This window comes from Lotus japonicus, chromosome 5, assembly GCF_012489685.1.
Source record: "Lotus japonicus ecotype B-129 chromosome 5, LjGifu_v1.2".
NCBI lineage: Eukaryota > Viridiplantae > Streptophyta > Magnoliopsida > Fabales > Fabaceae > Lotus > Lotus japonicus.
The window spans coordinates 50,013,239-50,029,779 of record NC_080045.1 but is presented as its reverse complement, the minus strand read 5'-3'; the positions used below and the strand labels follow the sequence as shown (position 1 = coordinate 50,029,779).

General features: G+C 42.9%; 2 protein-coding genes across 3 annotated transcripts; one reads left to right on the top strand and one right to left on the bottom strand.

Annotated features, from left to right (window-relative positions):
• The first annotated feature begins 400 nt into the window (after nt 1-400).
• Nucleotides 401-12,639, top strand: LOC130720789 (uncharacterized). 2 transcript variants are annotated; one of them, XM_057571487.1, is made up of 3 exons: nt 401-713; nt 11,970-12,121; nt 12,207-12,639. In XM_057571487.1, the coding sequence occupies exons 2-3, from the start codon at nt 11,978-11,980 to the stop codon at nt 12,471-12,473; spliced, it is 411 nt and encodes a 136-aa protein (XP_057427470.1). In that variant the 5' UTR covers nt 401-713; nt 11,970-11,977; the 3' UTR covers nt 12,474-12,639. The 2 variants fall into 2 exon arrangements, with proteins under 2 accessions (XP_057427470.1, XP_057427469.1); XM_057571486.1 differs by having other exon boundaries at nt 401-961.
• A 621-nt stretch (nt 12,640-13,260) lies between these two features.
• Nucleotides 13,261-14,741, bottom strand: LOC130716813 (uncharacterized). Its single transcript, XM_057566817.1, has 7 exons — nt 14,618-14,741; nt 14,401-14,507; nt 14,106-14,289; nt 13,927-14,016; nt 13,703-13,840; nt 13,479-13,603; nt 13,261-13,396 (listed from the first exon to the last, which is right to left on the bottom strand). The coding sequence occupies exons 1-7, from the start codon at nt 14,714-14,716 to the stop codon at nt 13,291-13,293; spliced, it is 849 nt and encodes a 282-aa protein (XP_057422800.1). The 5' UTR covers nt 14,717-14,741; the 3' UTR covers nt 13,261-13,290.
• Nucleotides 14,742-16,541: the final 1,800 nt, after the last annotated feature.

Below are 16,541 nucleotides of genomic sequence, written 5' to 3'. Positions count from 1 at the left end.
TGGTCAAGCGGTGGAGACACTCTACCTACCGATTGGGAAGTACACGATAACCTTACAAGATATTGTATTGCATCTTAGTCTGAGAATCGACGATTAATTTGTCACTGGGTGACGACATGTGATGGCTCTTGTGTAGGAGTTATTGTGAAAGACTCAGACATATACCGATATGAGAGGAGGTTGACTAAAGATGTCTTGGTTGAATGAAAATTTCACTAATTTGGAGGATTTCACTAATAATGGATTGTCCTTCTCGCTGTATAAACCAAAAAGCAAAGGACTCAGTAACAGAGGCCTTCCTAATTGGTATCCCATGACAGAGCATCTAATTCCTCTTATTTTCCCTTCTTTTCTATAGAATCTCCTTTACTAGGTGCATACTAGGATACCTCAACGTTTACTCAGGTATGATACAGAAATAAGTTAGGGTATGACGTGGACCAATTAGAAAGGTGCAGGTGGCAAGGAATTTATTTTAAGTTATTTCAATTTTTAATAACCGAAAAAGGGAAAAAGAAATTAAAGTTAACCTTAGTTAACCGAAGTTAACCCAAGGTGGCAGGTAGTCAGAGTTGAATGACTACTCCACTTTTCACCTTCCCAAAATTATCTTCCCTTGCATCAGCTTTATCTTCCCGGAGAAGCTTTACTATTCCCAAACAAAGACCAAGCTCAGTGCAACTCCGCCGGTCCTTTCTCCTCTGAACTTCAAGGTACCGCTTAGTGTTTTGTCTCACTCTTTCCCTTTCCCCTCTCTTCCTCCTTTGTCGTTACGTTTTTCAGTTTCAGTTTAAGTTTTCCGTTTTGTCTCTGATGTCGGTTTCCATTTACTTGTCGTTTTAATCGTTTGGTTTTTTGTTTTGTTTACATGCTTTGGTGCGTGTTCGTGTCTTGTTCGTGAAGGGTGGTAAAGCACGATCCTTTTGTCGCTTCTCTTTCATTATCTGACGACTGTCACAAGGTTAGTTATTTTCTGTGTTCTGAGTGTTGATGTTAGGGATTTTAGGGATTTTGTGTTGCATGTTGATATTGTTGCGGTGTTTGGCCATGGGTTTAGTGTTTGAGGTTTTGTTTTTCGATTATTGGGTTAATCCAATCTTTGTTGATATGGGGTTTGATCTGGGATAGGGTTTGTGGTTGGTAATCTCTTTGAGTTTTCTCTGTTGTTTTTTGGTTGAGGTTTTTCTCTGTTGTAGATGTTGTTTACAGTTATGACATATGTGGCTCAATGGTAATGTGTATGACATATGCTTGTGGATAATTTTTTGATTCATAATTTTTTAGGTGATTTAATCTACCTAAATTTTTTTATTGTGAAGCAATGGATCCCTGTGGTTCTTCCTCTCGTAGAAATGCCCCAAAGTTTTCAATCCCTATAATTCTGGGAGATTTTAACATGAGATTGCCAAAGGTTTTTTATGAAAGTAAGAAAAACGAAATTAAGAATGAGGTGCAGCTGACTGATCCTATGGGAAACTGTTTGAAGTTGAAAGTTTTGGTGGGGCCGTCTGGAGGGATTCTTTTTGAGGCTATTCCTATATTGGTTTCATTTTATGGTCTTCAAAAAGATCATGATATGGTTTTCATACATGAAGGGGGGAATAGGTTCAAAGTTGAAATTTATGATGAAAATAAAAAGCATTTCCCGTATCCAAATCATAGTGAAAAAGGGAAGAACAAAACACCAACCCATTCCCCTTCTCCAAAACCCCCAACCCCAGAGGTTATTGGACTGGGCGGGACATAAAGAAGATTATGTCCCGCCCAAAATGAACAATAAACCATTGACGATAGCCAAGGCGGGAAAGGCAACATGACGAGCTTCATTGCCCTCCCTTAGGTGATGGACCCACAAGCCAGCTGGAAGATTCCTTTGGATTTGTCTTATGTGTACGGGGATTTGGGCCCTGATTGTCAGGCCCAAATATAGGAAAGATCCATATCATGACCACCCCCTCTATAAAAGGGGAGGTCATCCACTTGTACGAGACCAACTTTTTCAGCATTAATGAGAATATTCCTTTTATGGTAGTTTTGCTATTTTAGTGCTCTGCTAGGGTTTACCTTTTGTCTTTCTCTTACATAAGCTTGCCCTAGTACAGAACATTGGCGCCGTCTGTGGGGAAGACTCAGCTCTTCCGGTGACAGAAGGAGGAATCGCGAGCCATGGAGACTCGTTCATACGGCGTAGGTCGGCGCGATCATCGCCGGCGCGGTGGTGGTCGACACGGCGGTCGCGCCGGCGGACGAAACAACAACCGTCCCGTACTGGACGACCAAGAGCAGGAAGCTTCCTCGGAGGGGGTCCACTCAGTGGCACCGTCGCCGGCGTCATTGGTGAATGCAGCTCCGGGAAGACCTTCAGATCTGATCGCTAAATCAGATCCAGGTGTTCGGCGGCGTTCAACGCCGCCTGACTACGTGAACTTGGAAGATCTTAAAACAACTGCTCCACGGAGAGTGCAAGAGGCAGTGACAGGTATCACGCCTGCGGCTTTGCAACAAATGTTAGATACCTTGCAGAAGGTGCAGTCCCAAAACGAGCAGTTGCAAGCCCAAGTTGAGTATCTTACTCAGCGGCAGAATTTTAAGCAAGAACAACGCCTGGAGGCGGAGGATGTAGTTGAATTCCAACCTTTTGTTCCAGCCATCACTAGGGTGGACATTCCAAAGCACCTGCAAACCATGGCATTAGACGCCTTTTCGGGCGAATCTGATCCTATGGAGCATCTTAGATACTTCAATACTAAAATGGTGATCGGCGGGGCGTCGGATGCGGTAAAATGTCGATTATTGCCTTCCACGTTCAAGGGCATGGCGATGCAGTGGTTCATTCGACAACCGCCCTTCTCCATTGATAATTTCACTGATCTGTCCACTAAGTTTCTGACTCAATTTTCCGCCAATAAAACCACAAAAGCAACAATGTTTGATCTTATCAGCATACATCAGCAACCAGGCGAGAAATTAAAAACCTACATGGCACGCTTCAGCAAGATGGCGGTGCAGTTGGAGGATGAAAATCCAGATGTCTGTTTGGCGTCATTCAAAAATGGCCTTCGGGCGGGAGATTTGAATAGAGACTTAACAAGGCGACCGGCGAAGGATATGATGGATCTTCGCGCTCGTGTTCAAGAGTTCATATTGATTGAGCAAGATGACCAGAAGAAACAAGAAAGAGAGGAAGGACGTAAGCAGTCTCAATCTGGCGGTGTTTCACAAGACAAATCTAAGGCGGGGAAGGAAACCAGGATAGCGCAAACCCCCCGCGTACCAAGACCGGGACCATACCACAACTCTAAACCTGGCTTTCAAAATACATGGCACAGAAATTCACAAGGTCCCGCTGCTGCCACAGCTGGTCAGCCTGGTGCTTCGCCAACGCCAATCCCACTTACTAAGTTGAATGCACCCTTAAGTACCATTTTAAGGGCGGTTGGACAGACCAACGTTGTGCAGTACCCACCACCCCCACGGCGACCGCCAGCTAACGTGGACACCAATAGGTGGTGCGAGTACCACAGAGCGTTGGGGCATACGACAGATAATTGCTGGAATTTAAGGCGGGAAATTGATCGCTTGATTAAAGCTGGCCATTTGGCAAACTTTGTCAAAGACACAGCAGCGCCGGAGGTAGCTAAAATCACTCAAGGGGACAAAGGTAAAGGTAAAGAGATAGTTGAAGAGTTGGGCGATCCTGCTGGGGAATGCTCATCTATTGCAGGAGGATTTGGCGGGGGTGCAATTTCAAGTAAGGCTAGAAAACGCTACGTAGCGGCAGTACACTCAGTACAGGAGTCGAACGAAGGCGAGTGTTGGGTGAATCATTCCCCTATTATATTCACCCCTCAGGATTTTGCGCATGTAATTCCCCATGACAACGATCCAATTGTGGTAACAATTAGGGTTAACAATTATGTGACAAAGAAAGTATTCTTAGACCAGGGATCTTCGGCAGACATCATCTATGGAGACGCCTTTGATCGCCTGGGACTAAAGGAATCAGATTTGAAACCATACAGGGGAACTTTGGTGGGATTCACAGGAGACCGTGTCAGTGTGCGGGGATACGTCGAAATTCCGACTGCCTTTGGAGAAGGAGAGTTTGTCAAGAAGTTTCAAGTAAAGTACTTAGTATTGGCGTGTAGAGCCAATTACAACGTACTCTTGGGGCGAGACACCCTCAATAAGGTCTGCGCGGTCATCTCAACTGCTCATTTAACTGTTAAATATCCCGCCTGCAACGGGAAGGTCGGGATATTGCGTGTAGACCAGAATGCAGCAAGGGAATGCTATTTGAGGAGCGTGGCGCTCTATGGGCGGAAGGCCGCCAAGGAGAGCCACCGAATTACAGAAATCTTCCCACAAGAAGGATTTAGCTTGGACCCAAGAGATGATGCTGATGATTTTCGCCCACAACCGCTGGAAGAAACCAAGCAGGTGCAAGTCAAGGACAAGTTTCTAAAGATTGGCAGTGGGTTGACAACAGAACAAGAGGACAGACTAATCACCCTTCTGGGTGATAATCTAGATCTCTTCGCATGGACCATCAATGATGTACCAGGGATTGATCCCAAGGTGATCACCCACAAGCTAGCCATACGACCAGGGGCGACCCCGGTCATCCAACCAAGGCGAAGAATGAGTGAAGAAAAGAACAAGGCTGTGCAAGTAGAGACTGAAAAATTGATCAAGGCCCGCTTCATCCGTGAGGTACAGTACCCAACGTGGCTCGCCAATGTTGTAATGGTCAAGAAGGCCAATGGGAAATGGCGAATGTGCACGGACTACACGAGCCTGAACAAAGTGTGTCCCAAAGATTCGTACCCACTTCCCAATGTTGACAAGCTTGTGGATGGAGCTTCAGGGAATGAACTTTTAAGTCTCATGGACGCTTATTCGGGCTATAATCAGATTATGATGCATCCCTCGGATGAGGAAAGTACAGCATTCATGACCAATCAGGCGAACTATTGTTACAAGACAATGCCTTTTGGTTTGAAGAATGCAGGAGCTACGTACCAACGGCTCATGGACAAAATTTTTTCAAAGCAAGTAGGCAGGAATATGGAGGTGTATGTGGATGACATGATTGTAAAATCCGCCAGGGCTAGTGATCATGGCGGCGACCTTAAAGAAGCGTTTGATCAGTTAAGAACATATCAAATGAAGTTAAACCCTGAGAAGTGTTCTTTTGGGATCCAGGGAGGAAAATTCTTGGGATTTATGTTAACATCAAGAGGAATAGAAGTAAACCCAGATAAGGGAAGGGCGATCTTGGAAATGAAAAGCCCAACAAGTATAAAGGAGGTTCAGCGTTTGACAGGGCGAATGGCCGCCTTGTCACGTTTCTTGCCAATGGCGGGTGACAAAGCGGCCCCGTTCTTCACATGTTTAAAAAAGAATTCAAAGTTTCAGTGGACAGAGGAATGCGAACAAGCTTTTACCAAATTGAAAGAAACATTGGCCACATTACCGGTACTCTCCAAGCCAACACCAGGCGTTCCATTAGTGCTCTATTTGGCGGTTACTGACAAGGCGGTAAGTACGGTTTTGCTCCAGGAAGAAGGAAAAAAGCAGAAAGTTATATATTTCGTGAGCCATACTTTACAGGGGGCAGAATTGCGGTACCAAAAAATTGAAAAGGCGGCTTTGGCGATTCTGAAAACTGCAAGGCGCCTCAGACCTTACTTCCAAAGTTTCCAAGTCAAAATTAAAACTGATGTTCCCTTAAGGCAAGTACTTCAGAAGCCTGATTTATCAGGGCGATTGGTTAGCTGGTCGGTTGAGCTGTCAGAGTATGACTTACAATATGAGCCAAGGGGCCAAGTCACAGTCCAGAGTTTAATTGACTTCGTGGCGGAATTAACACCCACTGAAGGAGAGAAGACTCAAGGAGAATGGGTCCTGTCTGTGGATGGATCCTCTAATAACACTGGAAGTGGGGCGGGAATAACAATCGAAAGTCCAGATAAAATGATCATTGAACAGTCTCTCAAGTTCGAGTTCAAGGCGAGCAATAATCAATCTGAGTACGAGGCTCTAATTGCCGGCTTAAGGTTGGCCATTGAATTGGGAGTCCAGAAGTTATTTATCAAAGGAGATTCGCAGTTAGTGGTTAAACAAGTGAAAGGTGAGTACCAGGTGAAGGATCCGCAACTGTCCAAATATTTGGAAGTGGTGCGCAGATTGATGATGGAGGTCAAAGAAATCAAAATAGAACATGTCCCGAGGGGACAAAATGAGAGGGCTGATGTGTTGGCAAAGTTGGCAAGCACAGGGAAATTGGGCAACTACCAGACAGTCATTCAAGAAACCCTGCCTCGCCCGAGCATTGATTTGGTAGAAATAAAGTTGAAAGCTGTAAAGTCAGTCAGTGAGGGCGAGGTATCTTGGATGGAATCGATTAAAACCTTCTTAGAGAACCCACCAAAGGAGGATGATTTGAACACGAGAGCAAAACGAAGGGAAGCCAGTTTTTACACACTGGTGGATGGAGAGTTGTATCGGCGAGGAATCATGTCTCCTATGCTCAAATGTGTCGATATCAAGGACGCCCTCGGAATAATGGCGGAAGTCCACGAAGGCGTGTGTTCTAGTCATATTGGCGGGCGATCCTTGGCAGTTAAGGTGATAAGAGCAGGATTCTATTGGCCAACGATGAAGAAGGATTGTTTGGAGTATGTTAAGAAATGTGAAAAATGTCAAGTCTTTTCTGACCTACACAAGGCTCCACCAGAAGAATTAACAACCATGATGGCGCCTTGGCCGTTCGCCATGTGGGGGACCGATATTTTAGGACCATTCCCTGTGGCGAAGGCACAAATGAAGTACATCATCGTCGCGGTTGATTACTTCACTAAGTGGATAGAGGCTGAGGCAGTAGCAACTATCACGGCCGCTAAGGTCAGGAGCTTCTTATGGCGAAGGATTATTTGTAGATTTGGGGTTCCCAGGGCATTAGTAATGGACAACGGAACACAATTCACAAGTAGTGTTACCCGAGAATTTTGTACAGAAATGGGAATCGAGATGCGATTTGCCTCTGTAGAACATCCACAGACCAATGGGCAGGCTGAATCGGCTAACAAAGTTATCCTGAAGGGTTTAAAGAAGAAACTGGATGAGGCAAAAGGGCTTTGGGCGGAGGAACTACCAGGCGTTCTTTGGGCATACAACACCACGGAGCAGTCAAGCACAAAGGAAACCCCGTATCGTCTAACTTATGGAACTGACGCCATGCTCCCAGTGGAAATTGAAAATCAAAATTGGCGAGTGGCTCGGTTTAATGAAAATGACAACGGAGAAAACTTAATAGCAAATCTAATTATGCTGCCCGAGGAACAACGAGAGGCCCACATAAGAAATGAGGCGGGAAAAGTGAAGGTGGCAAGAAAATTCTCAACAAAAGTGGTGCCAAGAAAAATGAGGGTAGGAGACTTAGTGCTCCGAAAAAATACAATGCCCGATAAACACAACAAACTCTCACCCAACTGGGGCGGGCCTTACAGGATTATTGGCGATGTTGGAGGAGGAGCTTATAAGTTGGAACAACTAAGCGGTCAAAAGGTTCCACGAACATGGAACGCCTCTCATCTAAAGCAGTATTTTAGTTAGTAGAAACAACAAATGTGAACAAAGTCGCACTCTTTTTCCCTTTCTTTGGAAAGGTTTTTAATGAGGCGACAATTGTAATGAAGGGACAATTGTTCCCATACGAAAGAAAATTAATGAAAAGATCATTTCAACAGAATCATATATGTTTTGAATTTTTATTACGAGTTCATGCAATGCAAATCGTATCAAGGTATGCAATACCGCGAGTAAACCTTTCGGAATAAGAAAGTATCGCCTTCAAAAGTTAAAAGCCTTGGCAATTCTAGTGGCCACTAGAAACCAAGCCTCGTCGAAAAATCGGCTAAGGTATATAACAACGAAAGTTGGGAACAACTAAAAACAACGAATGAACTTAAGATGATATCCATTTAAAGTAGAAAAAAGGGGGCGATGCCCATACATGATTTGGAATGAAAATAAAACAGGGCAATGCCCAAAGAAAAATTTCAACTTCGTAAAATAAAAACAAATTCAAGCCAGGTTCTCGTTGTTGGCGTTGTTGCCCTGGCTTGTCCCAGCTTGAGGATCTTCCTTCCCTTGATCCTCATTCCTGTGCTGCTCATTCCCATCCTCGCCATCTTCCTCAGGCTCACTCTCATCATTGAATTGGGGAAGGAGATCGAGGCTAATGTCATCATCACCAACTACTTGACCATCCTTGATCTCCTTCAGCCACCCAATGCGGGAAAGATCAAAGCCCGGCTCAACTACACTGATCTGCTCTTTGGCCGCCAGAAAGCCTTGAGCATATTGGAGAGAAGCACGCCCTAGGATGGAAGCATTCAGGCGATCATGTTTCTTCTCCAACTTTTGATATTTGGCTTGAATGGCAGTGTGCTTGTCATTTATGGCTTCTTTAAGAGACTTGGTCTTTTGAAGAAGCAGGTCCGAAGCAGCCAAGTCTTCAGTTAATTTAGCACACTTCTCCTCAGCAGATTTCAGCTTGTTGTTGGCGGTCTCAGCATCAGTTTTAGCCCGTTCATAGGCTGTCTTGTAATCAGCTGCCTTCTTCTCAAAACGGTTTTTGGCTGAGATCAACTCTTTCACACACTGAGCCATTCCCGCTACAGTACTGGCGGCAGACAGTGCGTGATGGATCGCCATGGAAGCAATGTTGGGGGGACCCTGACCGGAAATGTCCTTGTGAATCCGGTTGTCAAAAGTACGGGTCATGAATTCCAGCCCATTGAAGTGAGGATCCGACAAGCTCAGCAAGGGGGGAGGAGCTTCGCCACCAATGGCTGAACTAGGCCCAGCCTGGCCAAATGGAGTTGATGGGCGGTTGATCAGCGTGCTTGAATCTTGTTGAGGGGGCGGGACATTGTCATGTCCCTTCTTTTTCTCAGCGGGACGACTTTTTGAATCAAGAGTTGATTGGTGGAGAGGCTTACCACCAGCAGCACCTGAAGTTTTTTGACGTTTAGGGTCCCTGACGTTGTCAGAACCCGAGGTACCTTCATTCTTCTTCTTCTGCTCAGTTTCGGCGGCCCTCTTTTTCGCCGCCGCAGCAGACTGGGCGAGGTACTCCTTCATCTTGAGTGGGTTCGCGTCAACCTTGCCTTTTCCCATCGTAGCTGTACGGAAAACATCAATTAGACGAGATACATGAACAAAAAGAAAAAGAAGTTACGTACAAAGATTATAAACTTACTAAAAAATTGATTTAAAGTGCCGGATTTCGACGCCTCAATCAAGTCGTGACCGGAAATTACTGGTAGTGTGCGGAGGTAATCGGCGACGCCTTGTTCAGATTCATCCAAGGCGTCGTATGAAACAGATATTTTTCGGCGAGGGTTCTTTGTCCAGTAAAAAGGGAAGAGGGGGTTATTGTCAGAATCTCGGAACAAGTTCTTTATTTCGGGCGACTCCACAACTTTAAAGTATTTCTTCTGCCATACTTTGTAATGGCTTTTAAGGGCGGTAAACCGACTCATGTTCTTACGGGCTAATAGTGGAACCCATTTCACAGAAGTAGGTTTAGTGGTGACTGATTTATAGAAAAGGAAGAACAAGGGATAGGTTGGAGTGAAACTCAAGTGTTCACAAAGAATTTCAAAGCAGCGGAGGAAACCCCAGGCGTTGGGCTGGAGTTGGCAAGGCGCCACATTCAGAAAAGAAAGAACGTGACATATAAACGGCGAGAAAGGAAGTTTAATGTTTAAATCTAAGAAGAAGTAGCCATAAACAAAGAAAAAATCGGGCGATCCATCGTCTGGTTCTTTACGCAACAGAACACAGTCATCTTCGCCACATGGGAGGACATTCAACAGATGATCTTCATTATTCGAGGTGGCGGGATCTATCTTCGTGAACCCTTGAGCAGAAATTCGAAGCGAACTAATGCTCCCAACGCTGCTCCAGATAGAATGCAACAGACATTTATCTTCAACTAAATGCACGTCAGAGCGCCATTCAGGTGAAGACAAATCTCCGTTAGAGGAGAGAATTGAGTCTACAGAGCCGGCGGGACCGGAATCATCATGGGTAGAAGGCGAGGAATGAATTTCAATTATAGAAGGGGCGACAACTTCCTCCTCCGTGGAGGGTGAAGAAAGTTCTAGGGAAGAAAGGCTAGCGTTTGGTAAAGACATGCGAGGCAGTTTCATAAAAAGAAGATGAACAGAGTTAAAAGTAAAAAGAAGATGAACAGAGTTAAAAGAAGAAAGAAGATGAACAGAGTCAGAAAAAAGAAGTAAACGAAGAGTCTCAAGAAAGAGAAAAACTAACCAGAGGGAGAAACGTGAATTTGAGAAAGGAGAACGTCGGCGATAGGGGAGCACCGCGCAATGACGACGGCCGGAGGAAGAAAAGGTTCACCGGAGTTCAAAGAAGAGAATGAAAGCTGCGGTGAAAAGGGTTTTCAGAGCAAAAGTGAAAAATGAAAAGTGAAAAGGGGATTTTATAGAGAGAAAGGAAGAGAGAGAATGAGTGGGGGAAGATCGTGGGATCGTGGGATTTGAAATTCGAAAAGTTAGGAAGCGAAAAGACATTACTCCTCGAGACGCGCAACTGAAGATTGCATTTATAACAAATGATGACGAAATCCCGGAAAATAAGGATACGTGCGTCAGTTGAAAAGACGTGGTTGACGGTTATGATTAATGGCGACATATCTTTGAAACGGCAACAAAGGTGGCGAAGCGTGAAAATGGCGATGTAACAACGAAGGTAAAATGGCGATGAACGAATAAACAATAGAGGCGAACTACTAGGTAACATGATGAAGACATTTCAACTCTTTACTCGAGTCTCATGTCTTGGGGGCATGTGGACTGGGCGGGACATAAAGAAGATTATGTCCCGCCCAAAATGAACAATAAACCATTGACGATAGCCAAGGCGGGAAAGGCAACATGACGAGCTTCATTGCCCTCCCTTAGGTGATGGACCCACAAGCCAGCTGGAAGATTCCTTTGGATTTGTCTTATGTGTACGGGGATTTGGGCCCTGATTGTCAGGCCCAAATATAGGAAAGATCCATATCATGACCACCCCCTCTATAAAAGGGGAGGTCATCCACTTGTACGAGACCAACTTTTTCAGCATTAATGAGAATATTCCTTTTATGGTAGTTTTGCTATTTTAGTGCTCTGCTAGGGTTTACCTTTTGTCTTTCTCTTACATAAGCTTGCCCTAGTACAGAACAGTTATATACTTGAGTTCTGACAATGATGAAGAGGATGTGGCTGTGGCTGAGGAAGAGCTTGTTCATGAGGAGGAGGTTATGGCTGAGGAAGAGGTTGTGGCTGCTGAAGAGGTTGTGGCTGCGGAAGAAGTTGCTGCACCTGGCCAACCTCAAAATGGAATTCAGACCTTTGAGAAGAATGTGACTAGTTCTCTTGCTGGTGGTGGTTAGACTGTGGTAAGCATCGATGTTTGTATTTTTTAGATAGATGCTTGTAGTATATGTATATGTCTCTCTAATGCAACTTTTTACTTTATTTTTTTCAGGCATTGCCACGGTCATATGTCCGTGGCCACCTTAGAGAGAACTGGCAATCTGTTTTATTGAAGAATGAAGGGGATGAAGAGTGGTACATTTGCAAGCTCTGTTGGAGGAAGAGGAATGGAAGAATTACTGATTGCCATCTTGGCGATGGGTTTTACAAGTTTGTCACTGACAACTCTTTAGCCGAACACGACCGGCTGTTTTTCAGAACTGTTAATGGGTCCAATAACATTCTGCATGTTAGGATTGAGCGCCATAATGGCAATGGTGCCAATGGCAATTAGATTAGTAGTTGTGTGGCCATGATTTCATGTTGAGGACAAATGATGTTTTCTATTGCACTGCGCTTAAAATAAGTTTTATATTTTACTGCTTATGCTTATGCTTAGTATTTGTTTTGTAGTTTAAGAAATGGCCTCCCAATCATTTACTTCCCCTAGATCTGGAAATTTTGTTAATGATGGAAGGCGTTGCAAGTGTGGTGTTTATCCGACCCTTAAGACGTCATGGACTAAGTTCAACTATGGGCGCACTTTTTATCAATGCCCTACTGGGGTAAATAAACTAAACCTAAACTAATTGGTGTGAAATATACTGTGTTATTCCTAATTCTTGATCTTAGTTTCAGTTCAATGTGTAGGGGTGCAATTATTTTGATTGGGCTGAAGGTCCTACTCAAGCTGTGGATGAAGTACCTCAAATGAACCATTCTACTGTGAGTAATTCACAAAGTAACAAGGAGACCACTGCTGCTCAGATTGAGGAAGCCACTTTTAAAGTTTTGCTAGCTGATGCAAGGAGGAGGGAGGAAGCTTATGAGCAGGTTATTAGGGGCACTTGGGTGTTTGTTTTGGTTTGTATTGTGCTTGTGATTGTTGCAATAGCTTTTGCAAGCAAAATGGGTTAAGTTTAAGTGTCTGAAATGTAGTACGTATTTAAGACTTGAAACTTATATGTTTTGTTGCAATAGCTTTTGGTTCCATGTTTCTACGTAGCTTATATGTCTTTATGTAATGATCTACATTTGGCCCAGAACCATAATTTATGCTATCATGAAGTTTAGTATGGAAACATGAAACATGAAATGTTATGTTTTTTTTTTTGAAAAAAGAAGTGAAGTAAGTATGATTATGTATACGCATGATTATTCTATCATGAAGTTTAGTATGGAAACATGAAACATGAAATGTATACGAATGAAATGTATACGCATGAGCCAAAAACAACTCATTGCGAGATCATTAGTGGATTAATGCATCTAATTAAGTAAAATCAAATAGACACCAAAACCAAATGGCAAGATCAAGATCAGATTTGTCCGAAAATAAAGTTAAAGGATTCCAACATCCAAGCAAAGATCAGATCAGAAAATAATGGCACACAGGCCAACGTTGTCCAAGAGCAAGATTAATAATTAAACATGCACAAAATCATGGGGGCGGGCATTTTAGACAGAATTCCAAACAACATGCACAAAAGCTAAACCGCAGCTTTCTCCCCATCCTCAAAACATGCTAAGCTTTGCAAAGGCAGGTTCAATTCTTCCTAGTGAACATGGACTTCACCAGGGTCCCATAATTGTCAAAGGACTTCCTTATCAACACATCCTGCATTTCGTTGAACGGGTGGAGAGCAAGCTGCAATGCCAGTGTCAAACGAGTCCCAATGTTAACCTGCAAAAAATACATACATTGATCACAGTTCTGTACCCAGTTCATAAAGTCTCAGAGCACAATTGTTAAAGTTTCAGAAAAGTAAGAAACCTGAAGATTGTAACCACATCTTCTACTGTCCTTCATCCAAGATGCGACCCAAATGCCACAATCATTTCTACAAAATTCATCATGAAAGTGATACAAAAAGTTAGAAGTGGTTAAAATGAAACAAAAAGTTAGAAGTGAGAGGCACTTACGAATTAGCTCTCTGCGCTGGTAATCCCTGGGGTATGACAACCCTAAACTGGGAGCAACGTGGCCTTGGAGTTGTTTCAAGCTGGTAGAATGTGCTGTCCCTGAGCATGACCTCCATGTAGAGTGCCTGAATGAATGCAGAGTGAATTAGTGTAGCTTTAATGATAAACACATGTAGCTGAACCACAGCGGATAAGACAAAAAAAAAATAGATGTGAAGACTTACAACTAGCTTTGCATCTGTTATCCTATACTGTAGCCTATCAGATTGAGGGAACGAGTCTAATAGGACTACTTCTTGATTCTCAAAGTCAAACACAATCAAGTACCAGTGCTCGTTGTTGTCATTCATCGGCACAAACACCTAACATAATGTCAAAAAATGCATACATTGATAGTTAGAGTTTTATTTACATTGACATAGGTAGATAGAAGTCATAGGTAACAAACTTTTGTCAAGACTTCTATCTTTCCCATGAAGCTTCTTTGCTGATGGATAGTCATGCTTCGGGGATGGGTTGTCCAACCAAGGATGTATTGCTGTCAAATAAGAAAAGGCAGACAATTAATGCATGGAATAATATAACATTAACTAACTAACATATTTCTACTACAGAGGGAAAACTTACTGAGAAGTAAGTAGGCAAGAACCAAGTGGTTTGATTCTTGTTGAAGGCTCTTTCAGTGTATGTCAACATGCAGGCAGTCAAGTTTATGATTTCTTGGTCAACACTCTTTTTGGGCTTCAGGAATTGCATAATGCGGCGAGTACCATCAACATTATTCAGGATTGGTTTGATGATTGTCTCCTTGCTGTGTTTAACAATAATAAAGATTAATAATTATTAAAAATAAAATACTAAAAGATATATATTGTAGATATATATTGTATAAGAAAAATTATTAAACTAATCTACTATCTACCTGTCTGCACTTCCAGCAGTACACCTCTTAAAGATATAGCAAGCCACAGCAGCCTCCATGTAGCTTAGGGACTCTGTCACAGCAGGTCCAAACAAGCTAAGCAGCCACTGATTCAAACACAAATAAATTACAAATAAAGTAGTCAATGTCTGCTAAAATGCTAAAATTAAAATAAATAATAGTCATTCACATATGGAGAGAGTCATAAAGAACTTACAGAGGGAATATATAATGGATCAATTGGAGGGACTGGAGTGCACAAAGGAGTGTTGTCATTTGGTTTTGATGAAGGAGTTGCTGTCTTGGTGGGATCCATGTCATTTGGCTTAAAGGAAGGGGTAGCTGTCTTGGTGCCCAGTGGAACAGGGTGTATGGTTTGAAACTCAGATGGAGAGAACAGCTTCTTCACCAGTCCACTTACCTCTGTGGGTTTAGCTTTCTCATTTGTTGGGTTGGTCTTCAAGAATTTGTGAAGGATTTCTTCAGTAGCTGCAGTTCGGAGAGAGTACTTTGGGGTGATAACATATTCAGTTCCTACTGAAATTGGTTTCTCTGGTGTGGCTGTATGAGAACTTATGGTGTTTTGGCTGCACCAAGCATTTGCTAAGAACCCAACAGCATGCATGAGCTTGTTGACATCTTCCTTCAATCCAGTCACTGTATTTAGAACATCCTGCACAGGGTTGTCAGAAATAATGAGAAAAGTTATTGCAAGGTGGGCATAAATAATGAGAAAAGTTAAAACTGAAATGAGAGTCACAGTCAGACATCATTATGAGAAAGAAATGCCACCACTTTCATTCTCTCTCACTCACTCTTTATCACAGAAGGTTTTTTTGAAGTTGTCAGCAAAGGACAAATAATTAAATTAAACACTAAACACATGGTAAGGTAATAGAGGTTGGTGCCATAAAGGTTTCCAAGTACTGTGAAAAGGAAGTCATTTGTATATGACAAAAAATGTGAAGACAGAAAAGTCAGGAAGAAGAATCTTCTTCACAAGTAAATGACAAACAAGACACATCACATGATAAAGAACAAATAAGCCAGGTAGGGTCCTTTTAAACCAAAGTCAGATACTGCACACACATGGGAGTTTCCTTTTAGGCCTTCCTTTTCCTTTTCCTTTTATACCAACAATCACTTTATAGGAAAAAACAAACAAACAAACCCGAAACCCTACAAAATCACTTTCACATGGGAGTTTCATTCTATACCAACAATCACTTTCAAAACCCTAAATAAACCCCCCTTTTGACCTTGAATAAAAAAAAAACCATTTTGACTTCGCATTTGACTTAATAGTAAAATACATTTGTCAACTTCAGTGGAAGAAGATAATGAAAAGATATGGCAGATTTGTCGTAGATTTGTTGGTTTATGACAAAATCAGAATCAGAAATAAGGAAAATATTTGTGCCAAAAACCTCAACCGAAACCCTAAAAAACCATAACAACAGAAATCCTACAAATCTAAACTTGAACATACCTTTTCATTGGGGCTTTCCTTCCCTGTACAGACCTCAGGCCTAAGCAGTGGGTGTTCATCATGGTCGATACCTTTTCCTTTCACCTCATGACGGCTTCACGAACCATGTCATGCAAAAAGAAAAAAAAAATACAAGTTAGAATCCACTATCACATGACGATGTATTTCAAAGAAAACAAAACCACCTTAGTAGCGAACAAACCTGGAAGATATGGTGATGATGGACGGTATCTTCCTTGGCCTGACAGAATGGATGGAAAGGGTTGGGTGGGTGCGAGACTTCAAAGGAGAGGTGATCGAGTCAACATCTCGAGTCCTTCTCTTCCTCGTGGTCATTCTCCGACGGGTTTTTCCTCTTCCAGTCATGTCTTCACCGGCGATGATGGGTTTTGTGGTGGTGGGTTTTCCGGTGGGTTTTGCGGTGAGGATTGGGTGTCAAAACGTCTAGACTCGAGTCTAGAGAAGCTTTATATAGCCTCATCATGCTAGCTGGCATGGTTGAGGCCAAACGACGGCTTGGCTGATGATTTCTCACTAAAATGAAGTGGGTCAAGTGTAAATTGCTATTGAAAATTGAAAATAAACTCCAACTCCATAAACCTTTCCACTTCTTCTTCTGATTGATTTGATTGTACCCTATGCCGCCTGTTGC

Bases quoted from the DNA above. Each gene is read 5' to 3' on its own strand.
- LOC130720789 (XM_057571487.1), top strand. From the start codon at position 11,978: ATGGCCTCCCAATCATTTACTTCCCCTAGATCTGGAAATTTTGTTAAT. The intron at 12,122-12,206 runs GTAAATAAACTA...TTCAATGTGTAG, and splicing joins TTTATCAATGCCCTACTGGG to GGGTGCAATTATTTTGATTG.
- LOC130716813 (XM_057566817.1), bottom strand. From the start codon at position 14,716: ATGGATCCCACCAAGACAGCAACTCCTTCATCAAAACCAAATGACAAC. The intron at 13,604-13,702 runs GTAAGTCTTCAC...GCATTCATTCAG, and splicing joins TAACAGATGCAAAGCTAGTT to GCACTCTACATGGAGGTCAT. The intron at 13,397-13,478 runs GTAAGTGCCTCT...TGAATTTTGTAG, and splicing joins CCAGCGCAGAGAGCTAATTC to AAATGATTGTGGCATTTGGG.